The following is a 15481-nucleotide window of genomic DNA, read 5'->3' as shown; positions in this document are numbered from 1 at the left end:
CAGGGGATAACTTGGTCTTGGAGAGAGTACTTCAAAGATTTACTAGGTCAATATCTGGACTCTGGGAGTTAAATTGCAAGATTAAACTATATAAAAAAGTATGATAAACTGTTTCCATAGTCATAGTCATACATAGAACACCACAGAAGAGTACAGGCCCTTCAGCCCACAATGTTGTGCTGACTTTTTAACTTACTCTAAGATCAATCAAACTCTTCCTTCCTACATACCACTCCATTTTTCTATCATCCATGTGTCTATCTCTAAAACTCTAAGAGTTTTTTAAATGTCCCTAATGTTTCTGCTTCTACCACCACCTCTGGCAGTGCATTCCAGGCACTCCATTTTCTGCAGAATGAACTTACCTCTGATAATCCCATATCCATTTACCCTATCTCTACCCCATAAAATTATGAGGGATATTGATAGGTTAAATGCAAGCAGGCTTTTTCCACTGAGGTTGGGTGGAACTACAACTGAAGGTCATGGGTTAAGGGTGAAAGGTGAAATGTTAAAGGGAACATGAGGGGAAACTTCTTCACTCAGAGGGTGGTGAGAGTGTGAAATGAGCTGCCAGTGGAAGCGGTGGATGCAAGTTCGATTTCAACGTTTAAGAGAAATTTGGATCGCTACGTGGATGGGAACGATATGGAGTACTATGGTCCGGGTACAAGTCGATTGAACCAAGCAGGTGAAATGGCTATACATGGACTAGACGGGTTGAATAGCCTGATTTTCTGCTGAATTTTTCAATGACTCTATGACTCTATACTTTCTTCTAATCACTTTAAAATTATACATCCTGGTATCAGCTACTTCCACTTTAGAACATCTCTATCAAGTCTCCACTGATCCTCTCAATTTCCTGTTAAATTGTTCCCGCCTTAAACTCATTTCCTCTAGTTCTTGATTCCCCAGTCCTGGGAAAAAGATTGAGACCATTCACTCTATCTCCAGAGAGCAATATTTTATAGTGTCTGCTGTAAGTTCGGGGTTCTCCCATGACCACATGGGTGTCCTCCAAGTGCTCGGTTTTCCTCCCATGTTCCAGACAACATACATAGAAACATAGAAAACCTACAGCACAATACAGGCCCTTCGGCCCACAAAGTTGTGCCAATCATGTCCCTACCTTAGAAATTACTAGGGTTACCCATAGCCCTCTATTTTTCAAAGCTCCATGTACCTATCCAAAAGTCTCTTAAAAGACCCTATCATATCCGCCTCCACCACCGCTGCCAGCAGCCCATTCCATGTACTCACCACTCTCTGCGTAAAAAACTTACTCCTGACATCTCCTCTGTACCTACTCCCCAGCACCTTAAACCTGGGTCCTTTTGTGGCAACCATTTCAGCCCTGGGAAAAAGCTTCTGACTATCCACACGATCAATGCCTCTCATCATCTTATACACCTCTATCAGGTCACTCCTCATCCTCCATCGTTCCAAGGAGAAAAGGCCAAGTTCACTCAACCTGTTTTCATAAGGCATGCTCCCCAATCCAGGCAACATCCTTGTGAATCTCCTCTGCACCCTTTCTATGGTTTCCACATCCTTCCTGTAGTGAGGCAACCAGAACTGAGCACAGTACTCCAAGTGGGGTTAGGGTTAGTGAGTTGTGGGCACGGTATATTGGCATCAGTGGTACGGCGACACCTGTGCGCTGCCCTGCACAATCCTCACTGATTTGATGGACCAAAGCGACACACTTCACTGTATATTTTGATGTACATGTGAAAAGTAAAACTAAATCTCCTGCCTTTGCTTGGATCTCAGAGTGTGAAAGCCTTGTGTGACCTTAATATTCAAGAAGAGAAATGTAAATGTCTTTGCAGTTCTCTGCCCACGAGAGAGCAGCATCCATCATCAAGGACCCCCACCATTCAAACTATGCTCTCTTCTCATTTCTGCCATCCAGCAAGAGGTACAGGATCCTCAGATCCAATACCACCAGGTTCAGGAACAAATACTATCCTTCAAACATCAGGCTTCTGAACCAGTGTGGATAACTTCACTCACCTCAACACTGAAGTGATTCCTCAACCTATGAGTCACTTTTGAAGATTCTTGTTCTCAATATGTACTGCATGTATGTATGTATTTATCTATTTATTTGTTTGTTTGTTTGTTTATTTATGTGATTGCACAGTTTGCCTCCTTTTTACCTTGGCTGTCATTCCTCGTGTGTAGTTTTTCACTGATCCTATTATATTTCTTTGTTCTACTGTGAATCCCTGGAAGAAAATAAATCTCAGGGTAGAAGTATATGCTGACATAGGTGAGCAGCCTCCTGGAGGCCAAGAAGCTTTGAGACAGAGCACAAGCCCATGATCAACTCCATTTCTCACCAATCTAAGCGTCAAGGAAGATTGAAAACATCGAGGTGAGCACGGAAGGTGAGCAAGTGTTCAGCACCTTCTATCAGCCTCTCGCTCGCTGCTGTCGGGGGAGGGTGTCTGCTTGTCAATCTCTCTCTCTCCTTCTCACTCACTGCTCCCAGAAAAAGAGCCCTGAATTCGAATGATCTCTTTCTCCCTTGATGTTGTCGGAGGATGATGCCGGAGCAAGGTTTAATCGGCGTGGTTTGAGGATCGGTAGTTCACATTATGATGTGTTTTCTGGATACGGTCACTCCTTTTCCTGTTGCTATTTTTCAGTGACTTTGAATCAGGGCAGGCTGCAGATAACGAACACTGAGCTGAACTGTGTTTTTGCTAGGTTTTTTTGCCGTTAGCGCAATTTGGATTTTGTGCGTGGTGGGGGGGGGGGAAGTTTCTTTATTTCCACACCTGGTGGCACATCGAGCAGCAACCTTTCTGTTTCTTTTAGCACTTTGTCTGTTTTTTTACCAGGCTGAGTTGCTAGATCGACGCTCATCCCAGCACAGATGGAAAGTGTTCAAGGAGCCAGCCGGATTCGAAACCAGAACCATTCAGCATGTAGTCTGGTGCAGATGCCACTACACCACAAGCCGGCTATATAATGCATACATACTTTAATAATAAACGTACTGTACTTTGAACTTCGATAATAAACTTACTTTGAACTTTGATGATCCTGACCTGCAGACAAAATCTTTAATTACATCTTCAACATCTTGCATGACTAATCAATAAAAATATTTACAAAGAAATGGGATTAAAGAATTACAATGCTCCCAGTAATGCTCCCAATGTGGCTTTGCGCTGTGGCTTGAACATTTTGAACTTTATCTAAACAATGTGGATACTCCATAGCTGAATGCATCCAAGATTGAGAATGATTGATTTATACTGTTTCTGAAAATCTGGTGTGGTGGTTACCATGGTTGTGGGACGGAGCAGAAAAGGGGAAGTACGGGATCCATGAAATTTTATTAAATGGTAGAAGACACTTGAACTTATCTTTTGGCTACCACTGTACTTTTTTATTTTTTTACGTTACCGTCTGCTGCAGATCCAACGGCCCCTCTGGGCATGACATAAAATGGAAGGAGCAATGGGCCACGTTAATTTTGGGAGGTGTTATTGGCATTTACATGATCTGTTTCGCTGATGCAATTTATCCACAGTGAGTTTCCACAGCTACAAAGCACTGGGGAGGGAAGGAGAATTTAAGGACTCAATCTGCATGTATTGGCTGGATTACAAGAAATTCCTCTGGGCCTCAGTTGAATGATGGGTTTACAAGCAAATTTAAAACCTCAGAATTTTTTTGTTAAGTAACTTGCATAAGAGGGAAAGAACAAAAGCAAATTCCAGGTACAGAATCTAAATTTCTTCTCATGGATTCAAAACCATTGGCTTAATCCAAGCAAGAGAAACTTCTTCAAAATCCTCTCATGACACTGGCCTACAGGCTGGTGGGCACACTAGCTTTCGGTCAAAAGGTGTGCACTTCCATACCCTGAGGGAGGGTTTGGCATTTCTGAAGCAAAATTAAATTGTGCTCTGTTCCATGTTCTAAACTGTGGCTTCACCTTTCAGCCGTAGCCAGTGTTACAAAGAGCCACAAGAGCTGCAGCATGTACTTTCAGGGCCCCAAGCAATATTCACCTCTCTGACAAAGCACCAAAAGGTAGTCATTTACTTCGCTCCTTCCGTCCTTTCCCATCTGGTCACCCTCTCATCCCACCTACCTATCACCTCCCTCGGGTTCCCCTCCCTCTTCCCAGATTTGTTCATTTAGTTAGAGGAATAAGCCCCTCAGCCCTTTGGGCTGCCAGCAACCAACTAATTTAGCCCTGGGCCAATCACGGGATAATTTACAATGACCAATTAACCTATGACCAGTACATCTTTGGAATGCGGGAGGGAACCAGAGGACCTGGAGGAGACCCGGAGGAGACCCACACGTTCACGGGGAGGTCATAGAAACTCCTTACAGATGCGTCGGAACTAAACTTTGAACTCCGATGCCCCAAGTTGTAATAGTGTTGCGCTAACTGCAATGTTACCATGGCACCCATGGTCCACTCTCCTTTCTTATCAGATTCCTTCTTCTTCAACCCTTTATCTCTTCCACCTATCACCTCCCAGCTTCTTATTTCTTCCCCCGCTACCACCCACCGACAATCTCCCTCACTTGGTCTTACCTATGACTTGCCGGTTATACTACTCTCCCTCCAACCCCCCTCTCACTTTTTTTTATTTTGGCATCTGCCCCCTTACTTTCCAGTCCTAATGATGGGTCTCAGCCAGAATTGTTGACTATTTATTCATCTCCATAGATGCTGCCCGATTTGCTGAGTTCCTCCAGCATTTTGTGTGTGTTGTAACAGCTTTGGTTACCTAGCCTCTCAGATGGACAAGACCATGAGGGAAGAATATAGATGGGCTAGCATGGACATGTTGGGCTGAAGGGCCTACTTATGTGTTATATGGCTCTGTCGTTCACCATATTCAAAGTTCGAACTATATTTATTTTCATAGTACCCATGTCACCATATACTACCCTGAGATCTCATCCCCTAACGAGGACTGGCTCATGGACCTCTAGTTTCCTCCTCCTGAAGTCAATAATCGGCTCCTTGGTCTTGCTGACATTGCGTGAGAGGTTGTTGTTGTGGCACCAGTCAGCTAGATTTTCAGTCTCCCTCTTATATGCTGATTCATCATCACCTTTGATTTGGCCAGCAACAGCGGTGTTGTCATCAAACTTAAATATGGCATTGGCGCTGTGCTTAGCCCTGAAGCCATAATTATAAAGCGAGTAGAGCAGGGGGCTAAGAATACAGTCTTGTGCTGCACCCGTGCTGATGGTGATTGTAGAGGAGATGTTGTTGCTGATCTGAAGTGCACGGAGTCTGCAAATGAGGAAATTAATGATGCAGTTGCACAAGGATGGATCGAGCCCAAGGTCTGGGAGCTTACTGATTAGTTTCAAGCGGACTTTTAAGGTGACTCAAAAGTCAACTGTTTATTCCCATAGGAACACGCACAAAATGCTGGAGGAACTCAGCAAGTCAGGCAGCATCTATGTTATTAAACAAACAGTCAGCATATTAAGCTGAGACCCTTCTTCAGGACCGGAAAGGAAAGTAGAAGACACCAAATAAGAAGGTTGGGGGGAGGAGAGAGAGGACGAGCTAGAAGGTGATAGGTGAAACCAGTTGGGTGTGAAAAGTAAAAGGGCAGGAGAAGAAGGAATCTGATAGGAGAGGAGAGTGAACCATGAGAGAAAGGGAAGGATGGGCACCAGAGGGAGGTGATAGGAAGGTGAGAAGTAGAGGTAAGAGGCCAGACTGGGGAATAGAAGAAGAGAGAAGGGGGGTGGGCAATTTTTTTTGGAACGGAAGGAGAAATCGATGTTCATGCCATCAGGTTGGAGATGACCTATGTGGAATATGTGTTGCTCCTCACCCTGAAAATGGCCTCGTTTGCTGAGTTCCTCCAGTATTTTGTACGTGTGGTGCTGAAGATTTAGAGCATCTGCAGAATCTCTTGTGTTTATTATTTACTTTGTGTTCTTTGAAAATTGGCTGCTTTCACTGCCAACGCTATAAGCCACTATACATCACAAAGCAATTTCTGGCAATGAGTTACTTTGGGATATCCTCAGTATGACATATTGCAAATGAATTATATAATTCAAAAACAAAGTAATGTTTTTCTCTTCCAACACCTACACCACTGACAGATCTTTGATCACAGGAGTAGAACAGTTTATGTGCTCTATGAAGCTTTTGATTACTTGGAACATTAGTTTATCATTGTCAGAGGTAACAAGGTACAGAGAATCAGAATTCAAATCTGAATCAGGTTTACTATCACTGACATATGTGAAATTTCTCTCCTGGCATTTAACCCGGCAAAGTGCTACAACTACCCATTCACCTCCTGCCTTACCTCCATTGAGGGCCCCAAACAGTCCTTCCAGGTGAGGCAACACTTCTCCTGTGAATCTGCTGGGTCATCTATTGTGTCCAGTGCTCGATGGGGCCTTCACTACATTGGGTGAGACCCACTGTAAGCTGGGAGACTGGGCGACCACTTTGTCGAGCATCTCCACTCCATCCACCAAAAGCAGAACTTCCCAGTGGCCCAACATGTTAATTCCAATTCCAATTTCCATTCCGATATGTCAGTCTGTGGCCACCCTCGGGTGGAGGTATAACACCTAATATTCCACCTGGGTAGCCTCCAACCTGATGACATGAATATTGATATCTCCTTCCGGTAAAAAAAAATTTCCATCCACCTCCCTCCTTCTTCTATTCTGATGGAGTAAAGGGAATTACAGAGGCATGAGAGAGGAGTTGGTCAGAATAGATTGGCAAAGAACACTGGCAGGGATGACGGCAGAGCAGCAATGGATGGAATTTCTGAAAGCAATTCGGAAGACACAGGATATATACATCCCAAAGCAGAAGAAGTATTCTAAAAGAAAAATGACACACCGTGGTGAACAAGAGAAGTCAAAACCAACATAAAAGCCAAAGAGTGCACATACAGAGCAAAGATTAGTGGGAACTTAAAGTATTGGGAATCTTTTAAAAACCACCAGAAGGCAAATAAGAAAGTTATTAAGAAGGTAAAGATGGAACACAAAAGTAAACTAGCCAATAATATTAAAGAGGATACCAAAAGTTGTCTCAGATACATAAAGGATAAAAGAAAGGCAAACTTGGATATTGGACTGCGAGAGAGGTAGTAATGGGGGGGACAATGAAATAGCGGATGAACTGAATAAGTAATTTGCATCAGTCTTCACTGTGGAAGAAGCTTGCTCTATGGTGGAGGTTGCAGGAGTCAAAGGGCATGAAGTGTGTGAAGGTACCAGAATGAGAGAGAATGTTCTTGGGAAACTGAAAGGTCTGAAGGTAGATAAGACACCTGGTATACACCCTAGAGTTCTGAAAGAGGTGGCTGAAAAGATTATGGGGGCATGATCTTTCAAGAATCACTAGATGCTGGGATGGTTCTGGAAGAAAGGAAAATTGCAAATCTCACTCCACTCTTCAAGAAGGAAGAGAAGCAGAAGAAAGGAATCTATAGGCCAGGTAGTTGGAGTCAATTATTAAGGATGAAATCTCAGGGTACTTGGAGGCACATGATAAAACAGGCCATAGAGAGCATGGTTTCCTCAAAGGAAAATCTTGGCTGACAAATCTGTTGGAACTATTTGAAGAAATAACAAGCAGGATAGACAAAAGGAGAATCAGTTGATGTTGTGTACTCGGGTTTTCAGAAGGTCTTTGACAAGGTGCCACACATGAGGATTCTTAACAAGCTACAAGCCCATGATATTACAGGAAAGATCATAGGATGGACAAAGAAGTGGCTGATTGGCAGGAGGCAAACAGTGGAAATAAAGGGAGCCTTTTCTGACTGGCTTCTGTTGACCAGTGATGTTCCACAGGAGTCTGTGTTGGGACTGATTTTTTTTTTACATTATATTACAATCATTTAGATGATGGCTTTGATGCTTTGTTGCAAAGTTTACAGATGATGTGAAGATAGCTGGAGAGGCAAGTAGTTTTGAGGAAGTAGAGAGACTACAGAAGGACCTAGACAGATTAGGGGAATGGGCAAAGAAATGGCAGATGGAATACAGTGTCAGGAAGTGTATGATGATGCTCTTCGGTAGAAGAAATGAAAAGGTTGACTATTTTTTAAATGGAAAGAAAATACAAAAAACTGAGGTGCAAAGGGACCTGGGAGTCCTTGTGCAGGATTCCCTAAAGGTTAATTTGCAGGTTGAGTCTGTGGTGAGGAAGGCAAGTGCAATGTTAGTATTCATTTCAAGAGGACTAGAATATAAAAGCAAGGATGTAATGTTGAAACTTCATAAAGCACGGGTGTGGTCTCACTTAAGAGTATTGTGAGCATTTTGTGTGGGTTGCTCTGCACATCCAGCATCTGCAGACCTTCTCCTGTTTATGATATAAGTGAAATTTATTGCTTTGCGGCAACAATACATTGCAATACATAGAATACACTACAAATTACAATAAGAAATATGCATAAAAATAACTTAGTAGTGCAAGAGTAGAGCAAAAATAGTGAAGTAGTGTTCATGGGTTCATGGGCCATTCAGAAATCTGACAGTGGATGGAAAAAGGCTGTTCCTAAATTGTGAGTGTGATTCTTCAGGCTCCTGGTGGTAGTAATGAGATGAGGCCATGTCCTGGATAGTGGCCGTCCTTAATGATGGATACCACCTTTTCGAAGCATCACTTTTGAAGAATTTATAGATGCCTTTTGCGCTGTGCCTAGCCACAGTGTAATGGGTGTAGAGAGAGAAAAGCAGTGGGCTAAGCACACATCTTTGAGGTGTGCCTGAGGTAGTCAGTAAGGAAGAGATGTTATTTCTGATCTACACTGACACTGACTGTGGTCTTCCAATGAAGAAGTCAAGAATCCAATTGCAGAGGGACGTACAGCGGCCTGGGTTTTGAAGTTTATTGATTAGGGGACGATGGTGTTTACTGAAAACTGTTATACAGACTATTTCATTACAACAGCCCATTAAGGTAGTAGACAGTAAAATAATAACAGAATGCAGAATAACACACATAAAATGCTGGAGGAACTCAGCAGGTCAGCATCTCTGGAGGGAAATAAGCAACTGACATTACAGGCCAAGACCCTTCTTCGGCCCAAATCTTCGAATCTATTCCTTTTCATTGATGCTGCCTGACCTGCTGAACTCCTCCAGCATTTTGTGTGTGTTACTCTGGATTTCCTGTATCTGCCGAATCTCTTTGTTAGGATTGGGGGGAGGAGAAGGAGTACTAGCTGACAGGTGATAGGTGTGACCAGGTGAGAAAGAATGTCGGTGAGTGGGGGAGGGGATGAAATAACAAGCTGGGAGACGATAGGTGGAAGGTGCTGAAGAAGAAGGATTCTGATAGGAGAGCAGAGTGACCATGGAAGAAAGGGCAGGAGGACGGGCATCAGAGGGAGGAATGCAAAACAAAATATTACAATCCCCATTATTCGACCTTCACTGATCCCAGTAACGTTTACTGTACTGTTAATCTGAAATCAGATATCGACACATTTCCCTTTATGAAGCAGTTTCAATACAGCTCAGGTGTTTCTGAGAGCCTCGTCCAGATGTCAACTGTCCAACAGGCAAATTAAACTCTCCTTATTTCTGATACCGTTGATCGAAAGCAGGTTGCTGCCCTGTGGTGCTGCTAGAAAGAAGGCCGACCACCACTTTGCTCGAGAAGCCAGGGGTGGTATGTAAATTCATCCCACAATCTGTGTGGAATTCGAAATGAAAAACAAATGGCTGGAGGAAGCCTCCGATTTCACCAAATTCCAGTAGTTTTATGTTTCTTTCCCCCACACTGGTCCCCATTGTATCTCTTCTTCTCACCTGCCTATCACCACCCTCCTGATGCCTCTCCTCCTACCCTGTCTTGCAGGATTCAGGAACAGCTTCTTCCCCTCGTCGTCAGATTTCTAAATGGACATTGTACCCATGAACACTACCTGACTACTTTTCCTTTCTTTTTCGCTCTCTTTTGCCATTATTTATTTAATTTAATGTGTGTGTGTGTGTGTGTGTGTGTGTGTGTGTGTGTGTGTGTGTGTGTGTATGTATATATAAAAAATATATGGAGAAATAGATTTATATCAAAAGATAGATAAATATTCTTAGAGTTGTTATTATTATGTATTACACTGCAATGCTGCTGCAAAACAACAAAGTTCACAATACATGCCAATGATATTAAATCTGATTCTGATTCAGCCACACATCCCTTCTAGTCCATGCAAGAACCAGTGGTCCCCACCCAGCTAGCTAAAAACGTTTCTCAAAAACATTGTGGAAAATGATGAATTACCTCTTCGTCATCCTCCTCATCTTCGACATCCAGGATTCCCGAATCTTGCTCAGACATGGGGCTGATTTTATCCACCTCCGCGTCAAAGCCGGTACCGCCATCTTTCTTCAGTTTCTTCCCACTTCCCGTCTTGTGCTGCTGAGAGACAACATTGTCCAGGTTCCTCTGCTGATGTGCCTGGGAGAGAAGTGATAATGGTTAGGTTTATTATACATCAAGTTAGACCACAAGACATAGGAAAATAATTAGACTATTCAGCCCATTGAGTTTGGTCCACCATTCATCATGGCTGCTTTATTAACTATCTCACCCCCATTCTCCAGCCTTTTCTCAATAACTTTTGACACCTTCACTAATCAAGATCCTATCAACCTCCGCTTTAAAAATACCCAGTGACGAGGCGACCACAGCCATCTGTGGCACAGTGTGTGTCTGTGATTCATCACCCCCTGGCTAAATAAATTCCTCATTGTCTCTGTTCTAAAGGGACACCCTTCTAGTCAAAGGCTGGGCCCTCTGGTTTGGATTTCCCCACCATTGGGAACATCCTCTTCACATCTACTCTACCTAGGCTTTCAAAAGTTGAAGTTTATAGAGATCAAAGACGACAGAAAGTGGTGGATTCAGCCCAGTCCATCACAGGAAAATGCCTCCTCACCACTGGCCACATCTACACGGAGCGCTGTCGCAGGAAAGCAGTGTCCGTAATCAAGGACCCCACTACCCAGGACATGCTCCTTTCTCACTGCTGCCATCAGGAAAAAAGGTACAAGAGCCTCAGGGCTCACACCATCGGAATCAGGTATAATTATTACCCCACAACCATCAGGCTCTTGAAACGGAGGGGATAACTTCACCGGCCCCAACACTGAACTGTTCCCGCAATAGAACTATAGAACCATAGAACACTACAGCACAGGAAACAGGCCATTCGGCCCTTCTAGTCTGTGCCGAAACATTATTCCGCTAGTCCCATTGACCTGCATCCAGTCCATAACCCTCCAGACCCCTCCCATCCATGTACCTATCCAATTTATTCTTCAAACTTAAGAGTATAGAACCGTAGAAAATGTATGGACTCATTTTCTAGAACCCTTCAACTCATTTTCTTGATACTTATTGCTCATATATTTATTTTGTATTGGCATAGTTTGTTGTCTTTGGCACACAGGTTGTTTGTCCGTCATTGATTCTATCGTGTTTCCTGGGTTGACTAAGTATTCCCAAAGTAAAAGAATCTCAGGGATGTATATGGTGATATGCATATACTTTGATAATAAATTTACTTTGAACTTTCATTTATCTTCCACTACAAGCCCTGGCGGCATGTTTACAATCACTGCGTTAAAAAAAAATCCCAACACACCTCCCTTAAACCTCCCCCCACCCCCGCTTAGTTTAAAGCTCTGCTCCTTAGCGTTTGAAACTTTCACCCCAGTACAGTAAAGTGATTCTGACTGTCTACTCTATCTATGCCTCCCATAATGCTATAATGGGTGCTGGGGTGGAGATACGTCTCGACCACAGGAGGCGAAAGACACTCCTTCCCCCGGCTAACCTGCAGGTCACCCTTGGGCAAAGTGCAGCTCCCACTTTGCCCCCTGATCAGGATCACATGAAGCCAAGGAAGCAGGTGGTGGATGGTCATATGATCAACTGGTGCAGATCACAAGTCAGACACCAGGCAGACAATCTCTGAAGAGTATTGCCAATGGCTGGGGTCACCTGTCTTGTTAAGACACTGCCCAGAAGGCGGCAATAGCAAACCATTTCTGTAGGATTTGCCTAGAACAATCATGGTCATAGAAAGACCATGATCTCCCACATCATACAGGACATGATGATGACGAATGTTATAAACTTCTATGAGGTCACTCCTTAGCCGCTGAAGCTCCAGAGAAAAGTTGGCACAGCAGCATATGAGTTATTACAGCACCACAGACCTGGGTTCAAGTCAACTGTTGTCTGTAAGGACTTTGTATGTTCTCCCAACAGCTGTGTGAGTTTCCTCTGGGTGCTCCAGTTTCCTCCCACATTCCAAAGACGTGTGGGTTAGGGTTAGTAAGTTGTGAACACGCTATGTTGGTTCTGGAAGCATGGCGACACTTGTGGGCTATTGCCCACCCCCAGCAAATCCTCAAAATGTGTCAGCAGTTGTTGATGCAAACGATATATTTCACTGTACTTTCAATGAACATGTGAAAATTAAGTCAAGGCATCCTGACGAAGGGTCTCGGCCCGAAACATCAACATCTCTTCCTAGAGATGCTGCCTGGCCTGCTGCGTTCACCAGCAACTTTGATGTGTGTTGCTTGAATTTCCAGCATCTTCAGAATTCCTCGTGTTTGCGATGTAAAAATTAAGTTGATCCTTAAAATCTTTAACACCTTTCCTATCCCTATGTCAGCCTAAATGCCTTTTTAATCTTACAGCTGGACCTGCATCTAATTACCATATACCCACCACTCTCTGTGTCAAAATGTTCCCTTTGGGACCTTTTTAAATCATTCCCTGTTCACTTTACACCTATACCTTCTGGTTTTGGACTCCCCTACCCTAGGGAAAAACTGTCAGCATTCACCATATATATGCCCCTCAAGATTTTATAAACTTCTGCATGTCTCCTCTCCAGGGAAAATCTATCCAGCCTCTCCTGATAATCTAAGCCATTCAGTCCCAGTAACATCCTTGTAAGTCTTTCTTTTTGTATTCTCCACAGCTTATTGACATCCTCGGAATAGCAGGGCAACTGGAACCTGACAGCAATGGGTGGTACTGACGGGGCAATTAAAACTCAGCAATGTCCGAGAAGTGTACGAATCTCTAAAGGCTATCAGTCTGGAGGAGATTACAGAGCTACAGATGGGTGAGATCAAAAGGGATCTGAAAACTGAGATAACAATTTTAAAATCAAGGCATTTCTTGGACTGATTGCTGGTGTGCGTCATCGAGCACTTGATGTAAGTCTGTGCACAAGCAGCAGAGATTTGGATCACACGATCCAAAAAGATATATTTAAAACATAGACAGTTTAACGTTATCCTTTAGTTGAGGCAAAGATTGAGAGTAGTGATTAAGATTAGCTTTAGACCATAGGACCATAAAACAAAGGAGCAGAATTAGGCCATTCAGCCCAATGAGTCTGCTCCACCAATCCATCATGGCTGATTTATTATCCCTCTCAACATCATTCTTCTGCTATCTCCCAGTAACCATTGACGCTCTGAATAACCAAGAACCTATCAACCTCCACTTTAAACATACTCAATGACTTGACCTCCACAGTTATTCATGACAATGAATTCCATAGATTTAACCTCATCTCTCGTCTAAATGGACATCCATCTATTCTGAGTCTGTGCCCTCCAAGACTCCCCCCACAAAAGGAAACATCCTCTTCACATCGACTCGATCGAGGACTTTCAATATTCCATAGGTTTCAGTGAGATCCCCCATCATTCTTCTAAACTCCAGCAAGTACAAACCCAGAGCCATCAAAGACTCCTCATATATTAACCCTTTCATTCCTGGGATCATTCTCATTATCTATAACTTTATTTGTCACATCTACAGCACATCAAAACATCGAAATATAAAGTGAGCAACACAGACAAACTGCTGGTCAGGCAGCATCTATGGGAAAAAGCACAGTCGATGTTTCGGGCTGAAAGCTAATCTTAAACCTAGCCTGCTGAGTTCCTTCAGCATTTTGTGTGTGTTGCTCGGATTTCCAGTATCTGCAGGTTTTCTCTTGTTTGTGAAATGTAAGATGAAGTGCGTCGTTTTGCATCAGTGACTAACACAGTCCGAGGAAGTGCTGGGGCCAGTCCACAAGCGACACCACACTTCCGGCGCCTACAAAGCTCACCCATAACTTAGTAAGCATAACCTATATGTCTTTTGAACGTTGGAAGGAAACAGAGCCCCAAGATGAAACCCACGTGGTCATGGGGAGAATATATAAACTCCTTATAGTCAACGGTGGAAAGGAAACCCTAAGGGTGATCACCCTGTACTAACCACTATGCTACCATACAGCACACAAATGGCGAGGGCACAGTTTATTAGAACTTAGAACAGGGATTACCACGTCATCAGGAGCACGGGGTCCGAGAGTCATTCAACATGGAAACAGGCCCGCCTGTCCAACTTGTCCGTGCAGACTGCGTTCAAAGTTCAACACTCAAAGTAAAGTGATTATCAAAGCACATATGTCACCATATACCAGCCAGAGACTCGTTTTCTTGCAGGCATTCACAGTAATCAGTAAATCCAAGAAACACAATAGAATCAATGAAAGACAGCACCCAACAGGACAGCCAAACAACCAGTGTACAAAAGACAAAAAACTGTGCAAATACTAAAGAAAAAAAAAGAAACAATAATTAATTAATTAGGAAGCAAACAAGCAATAACTATCAGGAACATGGGAGATGAAGAGTCCTTGAAAGTGAGTCCATAGGTTGTGGGAACAGTTCAGTGATGGGGCGAGTGAAGCTGAGTGAAGTTGTCCCTGTGGTTAAACAGCCTGATGGTTGAGGGGTTCTTACTGTTCCTGAACCTGGTGGTGTGTGTCCTGAGGCTCCTGCATCTCAAGTAAATGTGCAGTAAAAGTTGTGTTTATATCGTCATCTGCACAAGTCGGCATATGCACAAGTACAATGAAACCATACTTGCAGCAGCATCTCAGGTACATTATGTCATACAAGCGCAAGAAAATAACAAATTACACATAAATTATACACAGAAAGCAGTGGATGCCTGGACAGGGGCATTGGTACAGGAAGATATATTAGGGACATTTAAGAAATTCTTAGATAGGCTCATGGATGACAGAAAAATGGAGGCCAAATGAGAGGGACGGGTTTGATTGATCTTGGAGTAGGTTAAAAGGTCGGCACAACATCATGGGCCAAAGGGCCTGTGCTATGCTGCAACGTCCTATGTTCTGTGTCTGAGACACACAAATACGGGAAGGACACAAGGTCTGTTTGAGTTAACAAGGGCCTGTGCCAGAGTGCAGGAATTCAGATTTTGAAATAAAGCATTTAAAAGAACCCAAAACAGTTATGAAAGAGAGTTTGTAACAATACTCCACACAACACTTCCACAATAACAATGGCAGCTAGCCAGGCTACGCCTCCAGCAATAACCATGACTTCTTATCCCTCAATCAGACAAGTGCAGAAATATCTGTGAGAA

The 15481-nt window shown here is 43.3% G+C and overlaps 1 protein-coding gene across 2 annotated transcripts in view; it reads right to left on the bottom strand.

Annotated features, from left to right (window-relative positions):
• The window catches only part of exoc6b (exocyst complex component 6B), an 899778-nt gene that overhangs the window by 552356 nt on the left and 331941 nt on the right, over positions 1–15481 (bottom strand). For both annotated transcript variants that reach the window (XM_063047162.1, XM_063047163.1), the window contains exon 7: positions 10280–10456. In XM_063047162.1, coding sequence (XP_062903232.1) covers positions 10280–10456 — 177 coding nt within the window. The remainder of the gene's footprint in view (positions 1–10279; positions 10457–15481) is intronic.

This window comes from Mobula hypostoma, chromosome 4 (assembly GCF_963921235.1).
Source record: "Mobula hypostoma chromosome 4, sMobHyp1.1, whole genome shotgun sequence".
In the NCBI taxonomy this organism is placed as follows: Eukaryota; Metazoa; Chordata; class Chondrichthyes; order Myliobatiformes; family Myliobatidae; genus Mobula; species Mobula hypostoma.
This window is presented reverse-complemented; position numbering and strand designations above follow the sequence as displayed.